The following is a 21,083-nucleotide window of genomic DNA, read 5'->3' as shown; positions in this document are numbered from 1 at the left end:
ATAAAAATTATAAATTGTCCATGGATTGAAATTTTGCTAGTTTTAAATATTTCCAACCGCCACCGGTGCATTATTCCAAAGTTATTTTGATATGCATAAGCATCAAACGACAATAAAATTAGGTGATGGAATGGATTAACATAACCTCCTTAAAATGGCCAAATAAATTTGTCAAAATAAAATTAAATAAAATTTTAATAATATTTAGCAAATGAGATTAAATTGTCAAAATAAACAAGTTTTAGATAAAATTAAAAAAATACAAAAAAAAATATATTTTTTAAATTTCATTAAGCCTATGTTTATCTCTCATAAATACTATTGTAATCATATTCTCATCTCATTTCATTTTTATCATTAAAAATTGTATTCATTAAATTTCCCATTAATATATGTAAATATAAGATCACTCTAATTTTAATTTTTGTAATTAATTACTCAGATAAATTAAAACTTTCTTTTAACTATACAGTAGTATATATGAAATTAAAATATTATTATTTTTTCAAATTTTAATAAAAAATGAACATTATATGTTAGAATAATTATAATTTTTACCTTCTGTATAACTTTTCTTTTAAATTTTAATATTTTTTAATAAATTTTACTAACTTTTTGTATATAATATGAGATATTTGCACAATTATCGTACAACTAATTGTGTTTTTAATTTACGTTAAGCATAAGATATATGACTTTTTGTTTTATCACAGAGATTGGTGTTAAAAAGGGTAAGACCAATATTGGAGGACACAGTGAAAGCTTTCTATGACAAATCCTTGTCTCAGAAATTTGCCATTGTGGATATGGGTTGCTCATCCGGACCTAATGCCCTACAAGCCATTTCTATAATGATCAATTCAATATTTACTCTGTGCAAAGAAAAGGGGCACAATTCTCCTGAGCTCCTAGTTTTTCTCAATGATCTTCCAGGTAATGATTTTAACAGTGTCTTTAGATCACTGCCCCAATTTTATGAGAAGCTCAAGGAGCAGAAAGGCTTGGATTTGGGAACTTGTTTCATATCAGGCGTGCCAGGAACCTTTTATGGGAGATTATTTCCTAGTGAAGCCCTAAATTTTGTCCATTCCTCTTCTAGTCTACATTGGCTTTCTCAGGTAAGCATTTTCACCTACTATTCCAGTTGTTGGATTTATTGATATATTTAGCAGATTATACTTGAAATTTTCAAGTGAATTGAACATGGGTAAATATTCCATATGCCTTTTGAACAGAAAATGTCATACCTTATCCTTTCATAAAAAATGGCATGATCCCGTAATATGCCTAATGAATTACTGAACTTCATCTACTGATAATCCATTAAACATACTACAAGGGATTTTAAACGATTCAAATTCATTTTCAAGTAAATTTATTGATGAAAAGTTGGGAAAAATACTGTGAAAATAGTTAAGAAATAAAATAAGTATTTTTAAAACTTAAAGAAATTTCTTTTTGTGAAAATTGGCATGGTGACGGCTAAAAATCCAATAAACTAAAAATTTAAGCCTGTCAAAATCAACCTGTAGCAATAAATATAATATAAATTTATTCAAATAAATATTCAAGTAGAGGATTTCCTTCATTCAATACCAAAAGAATAAAACTTCTCCATTTACAACCCAAAGGAAAATTTCTTTACAAATTTACAATCATTCAAGGTTTTAGAAATAATATTCCAACACTTTTGTTCAACTGCTCAAATGATTCTTATATATATATAGTTATCATTACATCAGAAACAAACTTCAAAAAGGTATAACCAGAATATACCTGAGTATCAAAATAACACAACTTTTATAAAACATAATTAATCAAACCATGATAAATCGTTCAAAATGCTCAAAATTTTCAATCAAATATGAAAACAGTGATAATGTTCACAATATTCACAATTTGTCATCCACAAAGCATTTATTTCATAACACATTTATCAAAACAATTAAAATCATTTGTGTTGCCATCTACACACAGTTTAAGTCATGACACAAAATTTCACGATCAACGCCACGTTGTACACCACGACAAAATTATCTCGACCCCAATAGCCATGACTAAAGGGGGAACAAAGGTTAGCTAGCAAATATGAATGCATCTATCCGATCTCAATCTCAACTCGCAAGCTAGAGAGGGAAAGTAACAAATTAATCTTAACCTCATTAACCGTTATTAATGAGGGAACAATCAAAGTTGCCATACCAATTGTGGTTTCAAAACAATTATAAAACAATTGTAAAACAACTCCCATTCAAATCAATAAATATTTCAAATCATCACAAATCCATTTATACGATTGGCAACACATCAAATTCACAAACACTTCAAATTCACATTCATTTCGGCTACCCCCTCTGTGACACCCCTTACCCGTTTACAGTGTAGCCGAGCAAGATATGCCACGCAGTGTAACACCCCTAAGTTCGGTAGTGCGTTCTGCTGCTCCGGTGACTAGTGTTGTCCGGACAGCTAGGATGCCAAGAACCGTACTTCAAAATGGGTGAGGAGACATAAAATAATGAAATACAAGAAAAGGAAATACAAGAAAAACAAAGGAAAAAATCATAGCAAAGAAATGTAACCAAGTTAAGCGAGCCGAAAAACCTAGCGATGGGTGATCAGAGGAAGTCACGGCGTGGACCGTTGACTAGCTACTGCGGGAACCACGGAAAATATTTTAGGACTTAAATAGACCCTTGTTGAAGAATAAATATCATTAGAAAGATCAAAGAAAAATTAAATAATTAGTACAAAGAAAAGTGAGTAATCGAATAACAGAAAACACCCGGGTATACCGAAAAATTGGGAACGTAACCCGAACAGGGGCATTATGGTCATTTGACATCCCGAATTGTCTTTTGACCTAAATGTCCATTAAAAATAAATAGTATTACACTTAGAAAATAAAATGAAAAATTAAATTGGTGGTACCTAAAATAAATAGTGGAAATTATGGGTTAAATGTGGAATAAATGCACATTTGGCTTATTATATGATATAATTTTTTTAGTGGGGCACTATGGGATTAAAATATATGCTAAGTGGGCAGATGGCTTCCATTAAACTTCATCTTCAAAATTTCTCCTTACCCATGCCGTAAATAAACTACTTAGAAACATACTTGGAGTAATTTGAGTGAAGCTCCATCAACCCCTCCATTTCAACTCCAATCCTTTAAGTTCCTTCATAAAAAATGGTCTACACATCACAAGGAAGATATTGATACTAATTTTGAGAAGTTTGGTGAAGGTTTAGCAAGTTACAAATAAAGGTAAGTTTGCATTTTTGAGAAATCCTTTGTTAAAGTTTTTATGCATGTTATGGGTATTGGTTTGGTGAAGGAAAATTTTGAGTTTGAAGGGTTATTGTTGTTGCCATTTTGGACAGCCATGGGTCACGTTTTTGATGAGGTATTTGTGTATATAATTGATGAGAAATAATGTTAATCATGGTGATTTAGTAACCTAGTGATTTAATGCATGTATATATGGTGAATGATGCACTTTGATGGGAATTGGCATATGGTACGGCAATGTGATGTTGATGAATAAATTGTGGTAGCTTGTGGACACTTGAATAATGGTGTATATTGAAGGGAGTGTGGGCAGCATATTGACCTAGAAGGATTGATGATATGTATGTCAATTTACATTGTAAAGTGTATGTAAAGTTTGTAATGTTTAGGTGTGTTTGTAATGGTACTTAGAAATTGTAATTGTGAATGATATTTGATGTGTTGAGGGTGATTGGAATCTGCCCAAAATAATGCTAATGTTATGTAGAAAATGTTGTTGGTAATGTGCCAAAACAGTTTGGTAGGGTATGGAAGTAAACCTTGCAAAGGTAAGTGTGTGTTTGAAGTTGGGATGTGAATTGCATATTGAGGGCAGTGTATATTTTAGCCTATAACCTTGAATGTGTAACCTCAATTGGTATGAGACCAATTTGAGGTGAAACTAGGCACAAAATGTGCCAACTTTCATTGAGAAACCATGCCAAAATTCTGCTTGCAAGGTGACAAAAAAAAATGACCAATTCGGATTAGGTGCAATTAGGACCTGAAAAATGACCAATTGGGCAGCAGTGAGTGTTTAGGCCATAACTCACTCAAACCAGGTCCAATTGACCTGAAATTTTGACCAAGAATAGTTAAGACCCATACCTACAAGTCTTATGAAGACACCAAAGCCCAGAAATGACCATAAGCAAGTCAAACAACTTGCACAAGTTCGGGTCCAAAAACTGGCCGAACCAGAATTGACCAATTTGACCTAAAATTGACCTAAAATGGTACCACTTGACCAGCAATAGTGTAATGACCATAACTTGGTCTACTTAACTCGGATTGACCTGAAATTTTGCACCGCGTGCAATAAGACCTAGATCTACAAGTTTGTAGTTTCGACCGAGACCCGAAAACTGAGGAACTAGATCGTCGGTTAGGTCAAACCGGTGTTCGAATCCGAGAATTTGCATTAAAATGCACTAAGCAAGGAAATGACTTTGGTAAAACATACCAAACCTAAAACCCTATCAAATGTGACATATTAACGACACTAAAACCTAATTTACCTAAAAGCATAGCGAGGGTCGGTATATTAGGTGATTAAGTGAATAATTGAGTTCATGCATTATTTACCAAACACCATCGATAGAGACAGTTTAAATTAGTCTTGAAACACTTCAAATTGTGTTTCTCGATTACCAAAGACTCACGAAAAGGGAAGGAAACACCGAGTCGGTCGGGGGACAATCATCGAGGTTTGTGCACAACAAGCTGTTTCTTTTGAATTATTTTCAATGGAAATAAATATTGACTATTTGCATATCATTGTTTTAAATTGTGGAAATGTGTTTGGTGGACACTTATTGATTGAAAAACATTGTGAATGGTTTGAAAGCGTGAAAAATTGTTTGAATGGTATTTGATGGATACTTATTGATTGAAAAGCACCGTAAATGGTTTTGTGGAAATTGAAGTGAATTACGAATTGTGTTGCCATTTTGTGAATGAAATTATAACTTTGGAAATTTATTGGATTCTTACGGATCATTTGAATAAAATGTTTGGAATTGTTTTGACTCACAATTGGCATGACACGATAATATGTTCCTCCTCCATTAATGGGGTGAGTGTGATTATTCCTCCCTCTTTGACTTATTAGTGCAGGGTGAGTATGATTATGTTCCTCCCTCTTTGACTTCCCATGAGGTGAGTATGGATGAGTTCTCATTATATAGCTAGCTTCCTCCCTCATTGATTTCGATTATTGGGGTGAGCATGTCTTGTCGTGGTGTACAACACGGCATATATGGAAAAATTTGTGTCATGACCTAAATTGTGTTATAGATTGGCAACACTGTATTCTTCAGTTATTTGATCGAATTGTGTTAATATGTATTGTGAGATTGTGAAATTGATTTAAACTCTTATTGACATATACTGTCTATTGAATTCAACCATGATCTGAATTATTTAAAATTATTGTGATATTAAAAAATGGAGTTTAAATTCTTGTTGACAGTTATTGTCTTGAATTTAACTAGGGTATTAAGTATACACTATTGATATGATTTATGAATTGTGATTTAAAATTTGTATTTGGTAAATGTTGTGCACCATCGAGACATTGTCTCGATAGCTTTATTCTTTCGCAGTAGAGAGGCAGACAGGCAGGCTAGGGTGCTAGTATCGCCAGCGAGAGATTTTTGGGTATAGTGAGTATACCACATGTGGCATTTTGTACTGTAATGTATATTCACTGTATGTATATTTTGTTCTTGGTTTTGAGCAGTTGTAAATTTAAGTTGTACAGTAAAGTTGTAAAATAATTATGAGTTATTTGGCTTGTAAAAATTGTGTTATATCTTTGTATCTTAGTCTTTGAAAATCACTGTGGATTTGACTTGAGAAATGTGTTGTGTTGATAAAAATGTTGGAGTTGAGATTTGAAAATATATTGAAGTGCTTTTTACAGTTTTTTCAAGAACTGCTTTGTCCAAAATACAAATGGCACCTTGCCAAAATTTTCTGAATATTCCAAATAAATCAAATGAGTTAGTTGTTTCACTTCAGTTCACCAAAGTCTTTCACACAACTGTAAATAGTGCTCACCACTGTAAAAGAAGTAAGAAAAGTTTTTAAAATCCCTTGTAGTGTATTTAATGGATTATCAGTAGACGGAGTTGGTAATTCATTAGGTATACTACGGGATCATGTTATGCCTTACAGAGGGGTAGGGTGTGACACGCAGTGTATCGGAGCACCCTATTTTAATTCAATCATTTTTTTTCTTAATTTATTTTTTTCATAGTTATGAAGTACAATTTATGAAATATAATTCATTTAAGTCATTTATTGAAATTATAATTTATTTGAGGTTCCGAAAATTTTATAGAAAATCCGGCAGAGTACCGCCTAAAAATGGAGAAAACAGTTCTTCGGAACCTGTGAAAAACACTTCCAATAATTATTTCCAATCATTCTCAAACTCCAATAACCATCAACATGGTCTCAACATTAGCAATCATTTCAAGTTCTCAAGATTAATCCACAATTTCATTCAAATTCAAAATCAACTAAAATTTCATGAAGATATTCTTAAATTATATTAATTAACAAAATTCTTCAAAATATGTACATCAACATATGATTACATAAATTTACTATTTACATGAGTTCATAATTTACAAATCACAAACTACTACCTATTACAAAATGCGAAAACATAATTTCAAAAGGGACCTAAAGGTCCTACCACTGATGCACTGTAGATGACAGGTGACTCTAACTCTAGGCAGATCTGTGACCTCACCCAGTCTGTGGTCTGCTGGGCTCTCTGTCTGTCTCTCCAAAACCTACGCGTGGCAAAAAGCGACGTGCTAAGCAATAATGCTTAGTGGTGCCAATAATAAAATAAAAAAAAAACTGAAAGGAAATAACTATGCAGTGAGTGTATTGATTTCTCCTGCAGACAAATTTTTGATAATTATTGGTAGTCTTATTTATTTGGCACTTGTTATATTCATTGTTTCATTAAATTTATCAACTTTCATTTTTTTTGTTGTCCAAGTAACCTATACTAGATGACTGGACTGGATAAATGGGTAACCTGGCACTGGGTATCAAGTACCTCGGTCCGTCACACCATCGGTCACATGTGTGTCTCCCGGTGTGCAACAGAACAGCTAATAAGCTGTAATAACATTAGGCACAAGGCCAAGTCTCAACACAATGTCAGAATGGCTAAAAGCCATGAAATCACAGAATGGCATAATGCCATGTGCAGTACTGCTAACTGAACCCTATTGGCATGTCAACCTATCCAAACCAATCTTGCTAGGTGTACTAGGGCATGTTACACTTTTAAACTTTACAATTCTTGAAATTTAAGTTTAGGTGTTACTATTCATTTCATTAGTCAACTAAAATGTTGACTTTTGCATAGAAAATAGGTACATTGGTCCTAATACTCCCAACATACCACATTTTGCATTCTAAAATTGTTGGTATTGGTTGCCAATACCATTTCTAAGCTTAGTGCTAGTTGTTCAAAATTTTCAAATTTCAAGCCTTGTGTTTACTGTTCTATTGGTCATTTTAACAGTAGGAATTTGGAAAAATTGTCTTTATGAAAGTTGTTCCTTATTTTGTCTACTTACATTTCCTTTTTTGAATCACTCCATTTGGAGTTTTGTAACTCAAGTTATGGCCTAAACACCATAATTGGCCGGATTGGACAGAATCCAAAATTCTGGGCAAAACTGGTTCTGCCAGATTTGGTAACCTAAGTTTGGTTGGCAATTCGACTAGGTTATGGTCAGAATTTGGATTTGTATTTTTCATGAAAGTTTTAGGTATATGTCTCAGCTTTCTGTTGGTAAAATTTCAAGTCAATTGGACCTTTCTACACTGAGTCATGACCAAATGAATAGACACTGTTCATTTGGTCATTTTGCCCAGGCAGACTGCAGGTCACCCGGATTAGGGCAATTTTTAGGCCAACTTGGTTTGGTTTTCTAGGCAGAGTTTCTTCACCAAAGTGGTGCCATTATGTGTCTAGTTTCATGTCCAATTGGCCTTACACCAATTGAACCTCTACAACTCCATTTATAACTGGCCAAACCTGCTGGACTCATGCTCAGTCCTGCAGGTCAGCCAAAGCAGCTCACCCATACACAAATGCCAAGCCTTAACTCACTTCATTTCCTCATCATACACATTCAAATGGTCACTAATTGACCATTACAAGGTTAATGAACTATCACATGAGCAAACCCTAATCTTGTTCAAGTGTCCACATTTTCAAGGTTCATTCATGCATCACACTTGCATTTCACTTACTCTTACATGTTCAATCACTCATCTCATGCTATGGGCAGCTCATAAAAACTTTACTTCAAATAAATTCATCAAAACCTAACCATCCCTAGGCTGCCCAAATTGTAGGGATGAATATACATAAGTTTTGTTTTATTTTTCTTACACTTTTCCACTTATCTCATGCCAATAAACATGAATTAAGTAAAAGAGATAGGAGATTGGACACTAACCTCTTTGAGCAGAATTTTTAGGTAACAAAACTTCAATCCTTTCTCTTCTTTTTGCTATAAATAGCTTCTCCAAGATGTGGGAATGATTTTTAGTGAAGTGAGTTTAGGGTTTTGTGGAGAGGAAGCTTAGGAAAATCAAGCTTTAAAAGAGAAAATGGAGAGAAAGCTTCTTGGCTATGGTGGACGGGAAATGAGGAAGAAGAGTGCAGTTTTTTCATTTCAATTTTCTGCCCATTTGACTCATTTTAAGTGGTTTATGGACATGTGTCACAATGTGATTGGGTGAGAGTGCTTAGTGACATAAGCATGAGGTCAAAATTATAATTTTAATTTATTTTCTTTTCTTTTCTTCTCTACTCATTTTCAATTTAATTTTTAGCAATATTTATTCATATTTTGTATCATAATAATTATTTACTTAACTGGACAAGTCGGCCAAAAATCACCTGTAAAGGCGAAATGACCAAAATGCCCTCCGTTTGGCTTAACAGACAAAAATTGTCTGTACCGATTGAAAAATTTTTCTAAGCATTTTCTTGGCATTCTAATGCCATAGAAACCTCAATGACCCTTCTCTAGAGTCTCAAAAATTATTTTATGAATTTTCTCTTGGGTCTAGGGCTCTTAGTTGCGAGAACTGCAACTTCCCACTAGGTTACTCATCGCTAGGGCACCATCTCATTTAACTTGGTTGTATTTTATTTCTAAAATTTTTTCTAAATTTTTCTTATTAATATTTGAGTTAATTATAGTTCCTCACTCTAGTTTAAATATTTTTCTGGAGGTTCTAGCTGTCCGGACCGACACTGGTCACCGGAACAGTAGAATGTACGGAGTTGCTACAAGGAGGGTGTTACACCCTCGCTACAGAAAAATCAATGGCCAACATCCGCCTTTTCAACAGAATAATATTCTTTTCAACATTCTAAATGTTCTCAAAACAATGTAAATATTTCTAAAAAATAAAGCAAATTCGCATTTGTTTCATTTGCAAAGTTAAAATACAAAAGAAATTCAAGTTGTGCACAAACGTTTCTTAGTCTCTTTTCTTTGGTCTATTCTTCCCTTCACTTCAAAGTATTCTTCTCCACTAAAATATACAATTTTAAATGTCTCAATATTGATTCTAATGTCCCCAATAACAAATCAAATAAATTCCTAGTAAAATTCGAAAAATAACTACATATTTCAACTTTTCCAGATTCAGGGCAGCATTTGAAGATGACTTTAAAGCTCAATTTCAACCTAGTTCTAATAATAATTTGTTAAAGTAATCTTCATGAAAGTTGTTCCTCTATGTCTTAACTTTGATTACCATTTTGAATCACTCAATTTGAAGGTCTAGATCATCAGCTATGGTCAAAATACTGGGTATTGTTCTTGGGTGTCTTACCCTACAATTCTTAGGTTTTCCAGATTTTCACTGGAATTTGCACTCATTATTTAAGTACCTTACTACCAGAATTTGTACTAGATCTCTAAAACAAAGTTTTAGGCCTTTGTCTTAGGTTTCTAAATTATTTTGTAGCACCTCAATTTGAGATATACAAAGAAAGTTATGCTCTATTTACTACTCAGAGGTCACAGGGTAAAATTGCTAAGTTGTAGGAAATTTTAGTTTTCAAGTTCTAATTTACTCTAATATTTCAACCACTCTGCCTTTACATCTGGGTTTAGGTCCAAACATAAAATTTATAGTTCCATGTCTTATGTGTATTTTGTCTTTGGAATAATCTAATTTGCATTTGTGTAGCTTAAGTTATGATCATTTTGCCAAAACTATTTAAGTGATAATTTTTTAGGTTTCTAGGTCAGTTCCAGAATCTAGTCAGATTTATGGACCTACATTTTCTTGCAAATTTGGGTAGGTTATAGTCATAATTTGGCTTCATAGTCGCCATATGAATTGTTCTCCTATGTTTCAGGATTACACAGGTTCAAGATTCACTCAATTTGGAGTTTTGTAGAGTGAGTTATAGTCAATTAAGTACATATTGTTCATTTGGTCAGTTTTCCGAATTCCAGATTTGCACTGCCTAATTCTAGCCCAAATTGAGGTACCGTCTGGCCATTTTTAGGTCAAGTGTTCAACATAAAAGTTTTAGTATTTTGTCTTAAGTTTCATTTCCCTTTAGTTTCACTTCAATCGAAGTTATGTAGCTCATGTTGTGAGCAAATAACCCCACTAGACTCAAGTTGTTCAGATTCAGCACTTAGGGTACCTCATCAATTCATTCAATTTCTTCACCAATTCATCATTGTTTCCCAATAACCATACATCCAATAGTCATAATATAACTATATTAACATTAATTAAGCTCTATACCACAAAAAAACCTAATTTCATGCAAACCCTAATTGCCATCTTTCAATTTCAATAAAGTTCAAGTTAACAATCATACTTACTACTTCATTCAAGCATAAAAATCCAATTAATCATATCAAATCTCATAAACCCTAACTTCTACCATCATGACTAAATTTCTGCTCTTCCATATCATGCATGATTTCACTCAATTTCTATGACAGTTTCTACAATAAAACTTATATTTCACAATTTCATGGTTAATTAAACAAGAATCTTTACTTACCTCACTTAACTAAATTTCCTATCTTCACAACCTTCTAATTTCCTTTGATTTTCTTGCTCCCTTTCTTCCAATCAAGGTCTAATTTAAGGTTTTTTAGTGATTTTCTATGGAAATAGTGAAAGAATTATAGGGTTTGGAAGCTTGGTGTGATAAAAAAAGGAGGTAGAGAGAGAGGGAAGGTGACGACAACAATGGGTGAAAAAGATGATAAAATGATTTGTATTTTTTATGCATTTGTCTTATATCAAAATATCACAATTTATTTTAATTATATTTTTAATTATTATTATTATTACAATTTTTATAATTCCTTCTATTTCCCTTATAATTTTCATACACCTTTCAATTAATTAAATTCCTTTCTAATGCATTTATCTCACTTACTTTAATTGACATTTTAGTTAAAAGTCAACTCTTCAAGTGAATTGACCAAAATGGCCTTCATCAGGTTATAGTCCATCTTTATCAATAATATCGATTAAGTCCATAACCCGATGGTTACTTCGATTTTCTATTCTACTTATCTCAATTAATTTCCATCTCATTTTTAGTCCTCAAGTTGGCTTTGAATAATACCATTCACAAGCCATAATTAGTACTATTCAAAGCTTGGAACTTTCGGGACGTTACAACTCTTTCCCTCTAAAAAGAAATTTCGTCCTTAAAATTTACCTTGTATCAATCTTTGAATAGTTGTGGATGTTGCCTCTTCATATCCTCCTCGTGTTCCTATGTGGCTTCTTCCCTAGAATGATTTCGCCATAAAACTTTCACCAAGGGAATATGCTTGTTTCTTAACTGCTTTGTCTCCCTTGCTAGAATAGCCACATGCTCCTCATCATAGGTAAGTTTAAACTAACTTCATTTGACTCTAATGGCAATACATTTGAAGGGCTTGACCTATACCTTCGAAACATGGACACATGAAACACATTATGAATTCTATCCAACTCAAGAGGCAAGGTAAGTTTATATGCCAATGGACTCACTCTTCCCAGAATCTCATATGGTCCTATGTAGCGAGGACTCAATTTCCCCTTTCTTCGAATTTCATGATCTTTTTCCATGGGAAAACTTTCAAAAACACCTTACCACCCACATTATATTCAATATCCCATCTCTTCATATCCACATAGGACTTTTGTAGGTTAAATGCAGCCTTTAGTCTATCCTAAATGATCCTGATTTTCTCCTCAGTCTGTTGGACAATCTCTAGGCCAATCAACTTTTTTTTGGCCACTTCATCCCAACATAAGGGAGTTTTACATTTTTTACCATATAGTGCTTCATAAGGAGGCATCCCAACATAAGGCCACTTCATTCTGTTGGACAATTGCTTGATTGGTAACTATTATTGTAAGCAAATTCAATCAAAGGCAAGTGTATTTTCCAACTTCCTTTAAATTTAATAACACAAATCTGAAACATATCCTCTAAGATCTGAATTATTCTCTCGGATTGGCCATCTATTTGTGGGTAATATGCTGTGCTGAAATTCAATCTAGTTCCTAGGGCTTTTTGAAGGCTACTCCAGAATCTAGAAGTGAATCTCGGATCTCTATCAGATACAATTGATATTAGCACTCTATGTAGTCTCACTACTTCATCAATATACAGCTTAGCCAACCTGTCCAGGCTATAATCCATCTTTACTGGTAGAAAATGTGCAGACTTGGTCAATCTGTCTACAATTACCCAAACTGCATCATGATTCTTTTGAGTACGAGGAAGTCCCATAACAAAATCCATAGTGATCCTTTCTCATTTCCACTCAGGAATAGGCAATGGCTGTAATAGCCCTGCTAGCACCTAGTGTTCTGCTTTTACTTGCTAATAGGTTAAGCACTTAGCCATGAATTTAGCAATGTCTTTCTTCATCCCTCTCCACCAATAGTGCTATTTTATGGTTTTGTACATTTTAGTTCTTCCAAGATGCATGGAAAATGGTGAATCATGTGCTTCCTATATGATGATCTATTTCAATTCAACATCATTAGGAATGCACATTCTACCCTGGTATAACAACATGCCTTCATCATTTACTGAGAATTCTGGTTTCTTATCATCCCGAGCCTCTTTCATTAATTTCAAGTACCCATCATCATTCTGAGCTGCTGCTTTGATCTATTCAATCAACATCAGCTTCACTTGCAAGGTAGCCAAAATTCGCCCATCAGTATCTATCACTAACTCTGCATGCAATGCCCTTAAGTCATACACCATAGATAGGGGTGAAACTTTTAAGCTAGCTATGGTCTCATTACTTAAGGCATCTACCACCACATTAACTTTCCCTAGCTGGTAATTAATTAAACAGTCATAATCTTTTATCAACTTTAGCCATCTCCTTCATCTCAAATTCAATTCCTTCTGAGTGCCCAAACACTTCAAACTCTTATGATCTGTGTAAATGTAACATCTCTCCCCATATAGGTAATGCTTCTAGATCTTGAGGGCAAAAACAACTGCTGCAAGCTCTAAATCATGGGTGGGATAATTCCCCTCATGTGGTTTAAGCTGGCGTGAAGCATAGGCAATGACATTTCTATCTTGCATCAACACATAACCTAATCCAATATGACAAGCATCATGTAGATGGTATACTCTTTACCCGGTGTAGGTAAAGTCAAGATTGGGGCTTCAGTCAAACAACTCTTTAGCTTATCAAAGCTCTATTGACACTGGTCAGTCCACTGAAATTTTATATCTTTCCGCAGTAGCTTCGTCAATGGAGATGCCAACATAGAAAATCCCTCCATAAATCTACGATAATAACTAGCTAAACCAAGAAAACTATGAACTTCTGTAACATTCTTCAGTGATTTACAATTAAGAATGGCTTCCACCTTACTAGGATCCACTTTAATTCCCTCTGCCAACATAATATGCCCTAAAAAGGCTATCTTCTTCAACCAAAATTCACACTTAGACAACTTGGCATACAACTGCTGTCACACCTTACCCCTCCGTAAGGCATAACATGCTCTCGTAGTACACCTAATGAATTATCGTACTTCGCCTATCGGTAACCCATTAAATATACTACAAGGGATTTTAAAACAATTTTTGATTATTTTTATAGTGGTGGGAACGTTGAATATTTATTAAAATGCCTTTAATTGAAATTTTGGTCACGGATCAAATCCTCGATTAAAATCTGGTGTTATGAAATTTTTTTTAAAATTTCGATAGAGTGCCAGCTGTATTTTGAGAAAACAATTCTTCAAAACCTGAAAAAAAAAACACTCCCAATATGTTTTCTCAACCACAACTCCAATAAAATCCATTTCACCTCCCAATTCAATCCCATACAAGAAGCTTAATTCGCAATCAAACGCAATTTGATTTAAACCAACACTGAACCATCTCATTTCAATCTCACAAATTTTCAATGTAAAGGAAATAAGTTATCATTCACAAAATACAAGAATTTAAATATTTACATTCTTTGAAGTACTAAAATTAGTATAACGAAACTTTATAAGTAATTAAAATATCAAACTAATATTACAGTAATTTGTATTTGATTACATTCTAAAATAATATTACAAAAGTATTTATGCAACTGCTTAAATGAAATTACATACATATAATTACATAATTACATCAAAATCTAATGTACAAGGATATACCTATAATATACCCGAAGCTAGTCCCAATGTGTCTTCAAGATGTAGCTTCAAGTAATCTCACTCAGTTGCTCTGTGTTCCTTTCACCTGCAACAGCATACAAGGCTATCGTTGAGTGGTGAACTCAGTGGTGTACAACTATAATTTAAAACATAGTACCATATACCTTAGCAAAATTACAACAAAGAATTTGGAAATCTGGATATTCATCAAATTAAAAAAATCAAAATATTCGAAGCCAATAATATAAATCAGTTGTTAAAATGACTTTGATCAAGAAATTCAATTTATCAAATCACAGCTAGACATTTAAAGTAATTTCAGTAACTTATGGAAATAAAGATTAATTTCAATAAAATCAATTATGCATAAATCCCATTTGAAATCAAAATTCTTTACTATTCAAAAACCATTCTTTATCTCACTAACTATGCAAGACTAATCTGTAAGGGCTATCTTCAGGGCGATTCTAACTTCCTATGGTCGGGGAGATCGAATCGTGACTCTAACTCCCTATGGTTAGAGAGATCGAATCATTGTGAACATTACACACCACAATAATGCAACTTCTGAAAGGGCCAATGAAAAACTTAGATCTAACCTCTAATAAGAGGAGAATCTAAGCATGTGCATGTACAATGGTAATCAAAACAAAGCTAACTCCAGTGTCTCTTTCACAAATGAGGGATGGGTAATAACCTAGTCAAACATCTATAGTGAGATATAAAACACATAAAAGAACGGAAGCGTGAAAAACACAAGTTTATACCATTGAATTCAAAAATTTTCACCTAGGGTCACATGCATCATGCAAGATTTATTTTTATCTATTTGATTTCAATGATAAACAACATATTAAAACTCTTTTAATATGTCTTTGGATCTATATTTTCCATTTAAGATCTTAAAATTTATCAGATTAATTTTAGAACCCTAGATTAAATCAAGAACGATTACACTAACCTCTTGATGCACTGCAGTGTGTCTGTGCCTTTGAGATTCGTCTTCAGGACACCAGATGTTGTCCCTCTAACTTGTCTACACTAAGAACACCTATGGCAGCCCTTGAACAGCTTCTAAAGCTTTTTCTATTAATTAGAAATTCAAGTTCTGCCTTTTAAGAGATTAAAGATGTAAACAGGACACTAGAAACAATTTCTAGTGTTCTTAATTCAAGAGATTGATGGCTATTCTCTTTGAATTGATGAGAGATGAAGAAGAATAAATGGAGAGCCTCAAAATGGCATGACAAAGGAGGAGTGGCTGCTGGTTGCTTTTCTTTTTTCATAACAGTATTTATATAGCTAGGTTAACACATTAAACCCTTGCCACATGTCACCCTTTGATTAGCTCTAGGTTTAAGTGACCCAATCACATTGTGCCAAGTGTCAAACCTATATTTAATCTTAATATTAATCATCTTACATGATTAAAAACATTTGGCAAGCTTATGTGTAATCCCATGTGTCACCATCTCATGGTGCCACGTGTCACACTGTGAAATGACCAAAATGCCCCTGTGTCTTAATATTGAATTCTCAACCCAAAATAGTTATTTATCTTCTTATAATCAATTTATATCAAATATAAATTAATTAATTAATCTCTATTAATTAATTTTTCATTAATTAAATTTATATTTAAACACTTTAAATATAAATTTAACTTATACTACACATCCAATAATCTAGATTTGGTTTCAAGTCATGCTAGGGACTTTGCAATCTAATTGTAAACCAAATCTATTTAATTAATCAATTAAACTCTTTAATTAATTAATTAAATCATATTTAATTAGGTAATAACTTGTGTATGTGTGTGACTTACTAGGCTCATCACTAATTGGCAATGAGACATGATATCAACTCTTAATATCATCAGAACTCTTTCTTACCATAAATGATTTCTCTAAATCATTTTATGCACCTCATAGACCATGGTTAACACCGAGCATAGCATGCCATGGCCACCCAATTAGTAATAAGGTTTACCTTAAATGAACCTATAATCATATGTTACCATGCACTAGAATCTCTCTGTTACAAAATCCCAACTCAAGCTGGAGTCATGGTTTATGTTAAACTCCATTTGCTATGAATATTATGTTCTCTTTTAATTCTAGTTCTTGATTAAAAAGATTTTTCTCATAAGAAACTCTTTTCTGAACAAATCTATCTGTCCTGGCTAGGAACTTGAAACATCAAGAACAATTAAATGAACATAGGATTTTATCTCTATTTACTTAGAGGAACAAATTCCATCTTGATCAACACCTACCTCCATATATAACTAGTAGAAGCCAACACATGCCCATATACCCATACATAGTACAAGTATGAAAGTAGTATTAAACTCAAACCACCTATATACAAGATAACTGTGCTATCTCAAGTCTAAAGATTATATGCACTGATATAATTTATGACAATACATTGATAAGAATAAACTCCATGTGCTTGTCATAAGTGTCATTGGTTCGGCCTACTTATCATTTATAAGTGCCTATCATGTTTGCTATATGGCATGAGACTCACCACTCCATCTTATTTATATCTAATATAAATAACTTGGGAACAAACATGAATACAATCTTTCTGGATAAGTCATGTCCTTATTATGAAGTATCCTCGATTGTGAACCTATTTATGATACTTTGTCCTAGAAATACTGTCACTTAACAACTTAAGAATAATATTTCTAACAAAATATCAATGGACCTATTCTATTACACATAAATATCTTATGTAAATGGAAAAGTGGAAATGCTTTTTATTAATAAAACATGTACAAGATACATACTAAATGATATGCTCTAGGGCATACTACTAACAATACATCATGAATATCTTTATCTTTTTTGTGAGCATAAATAATAATACAATTCAATTCAAAGTCAATTCCAATATCCAATAATTTTTTTATGCCCATCACAATTCAAAACATATTTAATCCATTTCCCATGTTAAGTATAAACCATTTTCAAATCAAATTTTCCATGTAAACCATGTAAACATATTTCAATCAAAATTTTTCCGAAGCCAGTTTCATTCAATTCATAACAAAATAAAATCATAATTAATTTCATTTTCTAAAACTAAACTCATTCATACCATAACACATTTCAATAATCATTGAAATAAATTCAATAATTGGTAAATATAATATATAAAGAAACTAAAATCATTTAATCAAATAAAATATGAAAAACATGAACAATTTAAAACTAGTTGTGCACAAACCTCTTTAGTTGACTCAATTTACTTAAATTTTTGTTTCTCCTTCGAAGTTTTTTTTCAACTGAAACACATAAATTTAAAGTGCTTCAGTATCCATTTCTAATAATTAAATTCTAACAATTTCTTTGCAGACTTATCCTACTTATTACGGTTTAGAAATTCAGGTCCATCGCATTTTTGTGTATAGTGGCACTATTTATGGCACTATTTAAGTCAAAATTTTGACTTTTCCATACTTAATAGGTTTATTAATTCTAATTGCACCCATATACCACATTTTAGGTGTCAATTTTGTTGGCATTGATAGCCAATTCAATTTCTAATCTTCCTAGGTGCAAATCCAAAAAGTCAGTTTTGGGTTATAAGTTTCTACTGTTCCATTGGTCTGTCTACAGTGGAATTTTGGCCAACTTTTCTTCATCAAAATTGTTCCTTGATGTGTCTTCTTTAATTCCCTTTTTGAATCACTCCATTTGGAGTTTTGCAGTTCAAGTTATGGCCATTTTTCTAAGGTTGGCCGGATTGATCCAAACCCAGATTCTGGATACCAAATTTGATTCTGGCAGTTTTGAGCAACCAACTTTGGTTGACAATTTGACTTGGTTATGGGCCAAATGAACAAATACTGTTCATTTAGTCATTTTTGTACAGTGGTAGTGTGCCAATTCTGGGTTTGATCTAAATGTTCACTAACATAGAGCCACTTTTAGGGTAGGGTTTCTACACAAAAATTGTGGCATTATGTGTCTACTTTCATCTCCAATTGGCTTTATACCAATTGGAGTGGCAGAATTACATTTTTGGTCCCTTAAGTGGACCAAGGTCAGGCTATCCAGAATTGGACCCCTACCAATCCGAATTTGACTTAACTTCTCACCATTCAAACACACCCCAATTGGTCCCAATTGACAATTTTAAACCTCACTTAGGTCAAGGCACATCAATTTACCAAATTCTTAAATTTTCCCCTCAAAACCCTAAGGGTCAAGAACCCTAATTGTCTAATTTGCATAATTCATGCCAATTCAACTCAATATATATATATATATATATATATATATATATATACCTATCAATCACACTACTAACCAATTTAGTTTCATCAAATACCCAAAACTTCACTTCTTCCTACATCCACCGAAATTCCCTAACCCTTGGTTAAGCATCATCTTTTTCATTTCTATTAAAATTTCATCTCAATTCAACTCATCTTAAAGATTTAAAGGAGAGAGATAGCAAGATTGGTACTGACCTCTTTTGTGAGATTTCCAAGCTAACCCACTTTTCACTTTCTTCTCTTCTTCTTGGTACCAAACTCTTATTTGAGGTCTATAATCAAATTTATGTATTGGAAACTAGAGAGTTTATGGTAAGAATGTTTGAAAATTTAAGCTTAAAAACTCAAAAATGGAGGATGGCTTGGGTGGAGGATGGCTCAGCCATGCAAGTGGGGAAGAAGAAGATAATTTGAGTTTTACTTTTCTTTTGTCTTTAAGTTAATATTTATCCCTAAAACTAATAATTAGAATTTAAAAGTTTAATTGTGTCATGCTTATGCCACTTGATGATGTCATTAATCTCTTTTAATTTTCCTTTCTTTTCTTTTCCTTTCTTTTTTCATACTTCTTCAATTTAAATCTATATTTCAAAATTTTAATTTGTCATATTTTATTGGACAGTTAGGCCAAGAGTCACCTCTAAGGGTGAATTGACCAATTTGCCCCTTGCCGGTCTAATCCGGTTTACCAATAATTCTGTATTTCCTTCGAAACCCTGATCTAATTATTTGACCTACTTCTCAACTCTTTTCTATGGTTTTCTCATTTTCACTAGCCTTGCAATTTTTCCTAGGACTGTGGTGTCACAATATCTCGTATGAAATTAGGGTTTTGACTGATCTCGCAGTCACTTCCTGGTGCAGTCACCATCGCTGTGACCCCCGATTTATTTAACCCATTATACTTTGTTTTCTTTATTTCCTTTTTACCTTCATGTAATTGCTATTTATTTTTTATTTAGGGTTTTTCTAGGTGACTTAAATATGATTCTAATCTTCTTAATTGTCCGGAATGACACCGATCACCGGAACAATGAGATGCACAGAACTATGCATATAGGGGTGTTACAATTCTCCCCCCTTTAAAAGAAATTTCATCCTCGAAATTTTGCCCACTGTTAGTCCTTAAACATCCGTATGTGTTGTTTTCTCATGTCTCTCTCACATTTCTATGTTGCTTCACAGTCTGAATAATGGTCCATAATACTTTACCCAATGGTATTCGTTTATTTCTTACTGGTTTTGTCTCATGTGTTAACATCCTTATGAGTTCTACATACTACTGACTTTAACTTGAATTAGGGACAACAAAGGTTGATCCTTATCCCACAATTTTGAGCTCCATGGTGAAGGAGCGGAAGCATAAAAACACAAGTTTATATCAATGAATTCAAAAATTTTTCATCTAGGGTCACATGCATCATGCAAGATTTATTTTTATCTATTTGATTTCAATAATAAACAACATATTAAAACTCTTTTAATATGTCTTGGGATCTGTATTTGCCATTTAAGATTTTAGAATTAATCAGATTAATTTGAGAACCCTAGATTAGATCAACAACAAGTGCACTAACCTCTTAATACACTGCAGTGTGTTTGGCACCTTTGGGATGCATCTTTAGGACACCAGATGTTGTTCCTCTAGCTTGTCCACACCAAGATCACCTATGGCAGCCCTTGAATAGCTTCTAAAGCTTTTTCTATGAATTAGAAAATCAAGTTTTCCCTTTAAGAGATTACAGATGTAAACAGGACACTAGAAATAATTTCTAGTATTTTTAATTCAAGAGATTGTTTGCTAATCTCTTTGAATTGATGAGAGAAGAAGAAGAAGAGGGGAGAGGGCAGCCAAGGGTGGCGGCACAAAGAGAGAATAGCAGCCCACACATTTTAGTCTTTCATAACAACACTTATATAGTAAGGTTATCACTTAAAACCCTTGTCACATATCACCTTCTGATTGGCTCTAGGTTTAATTGACCCAATCATATTGTGCCAAGTGTCAAACCTATA

General features: G+C 33.1%; 1 protein-coding gene across 1 annotated transcript in view; it reads left to right on the top strand.

Moving 5' to 3' along the window:
- The window catches only part of LOC110671531 (probable jasmonic acid carboxyl methyltransferase 2), an 88,327-nt gene that overhangs the window by 46,172 nt on the left and 21,072 nt on the right, over positions 1-21,083 (top strand). Inside the window, exon 3 of the mRNA XM_058134594.1 lies at positions 714-1,118. Within this exon, the coding sequence (XP_057990577.1) occupies positions 714-1,118 (405 nt within the window). The remainder of the gene's footprint in view (positions 1-713; positions 1,119-21,083) is intronic.

Source organism: Hevea brasiliensis, chromosome 14, assembly GCF_030052815.1.
Source record: "Hevea brasiliensis isolate MT/VB/25A 57/8 chromosome 14, ASM3005281v1, whole genome shotgun sequence".
Taxonomy (NCBI): Eukaryota; Viridiplantae; Streptophyta; class Magnoliopsida; order Malpighiales; family Euphorbiaceae; genus Hevea; species Hevea brasiliensis.
Note: the sequence above shows the minus strand (reverse complement) of the source record. Positions and strands in the feature narration are given on the sequence as shown.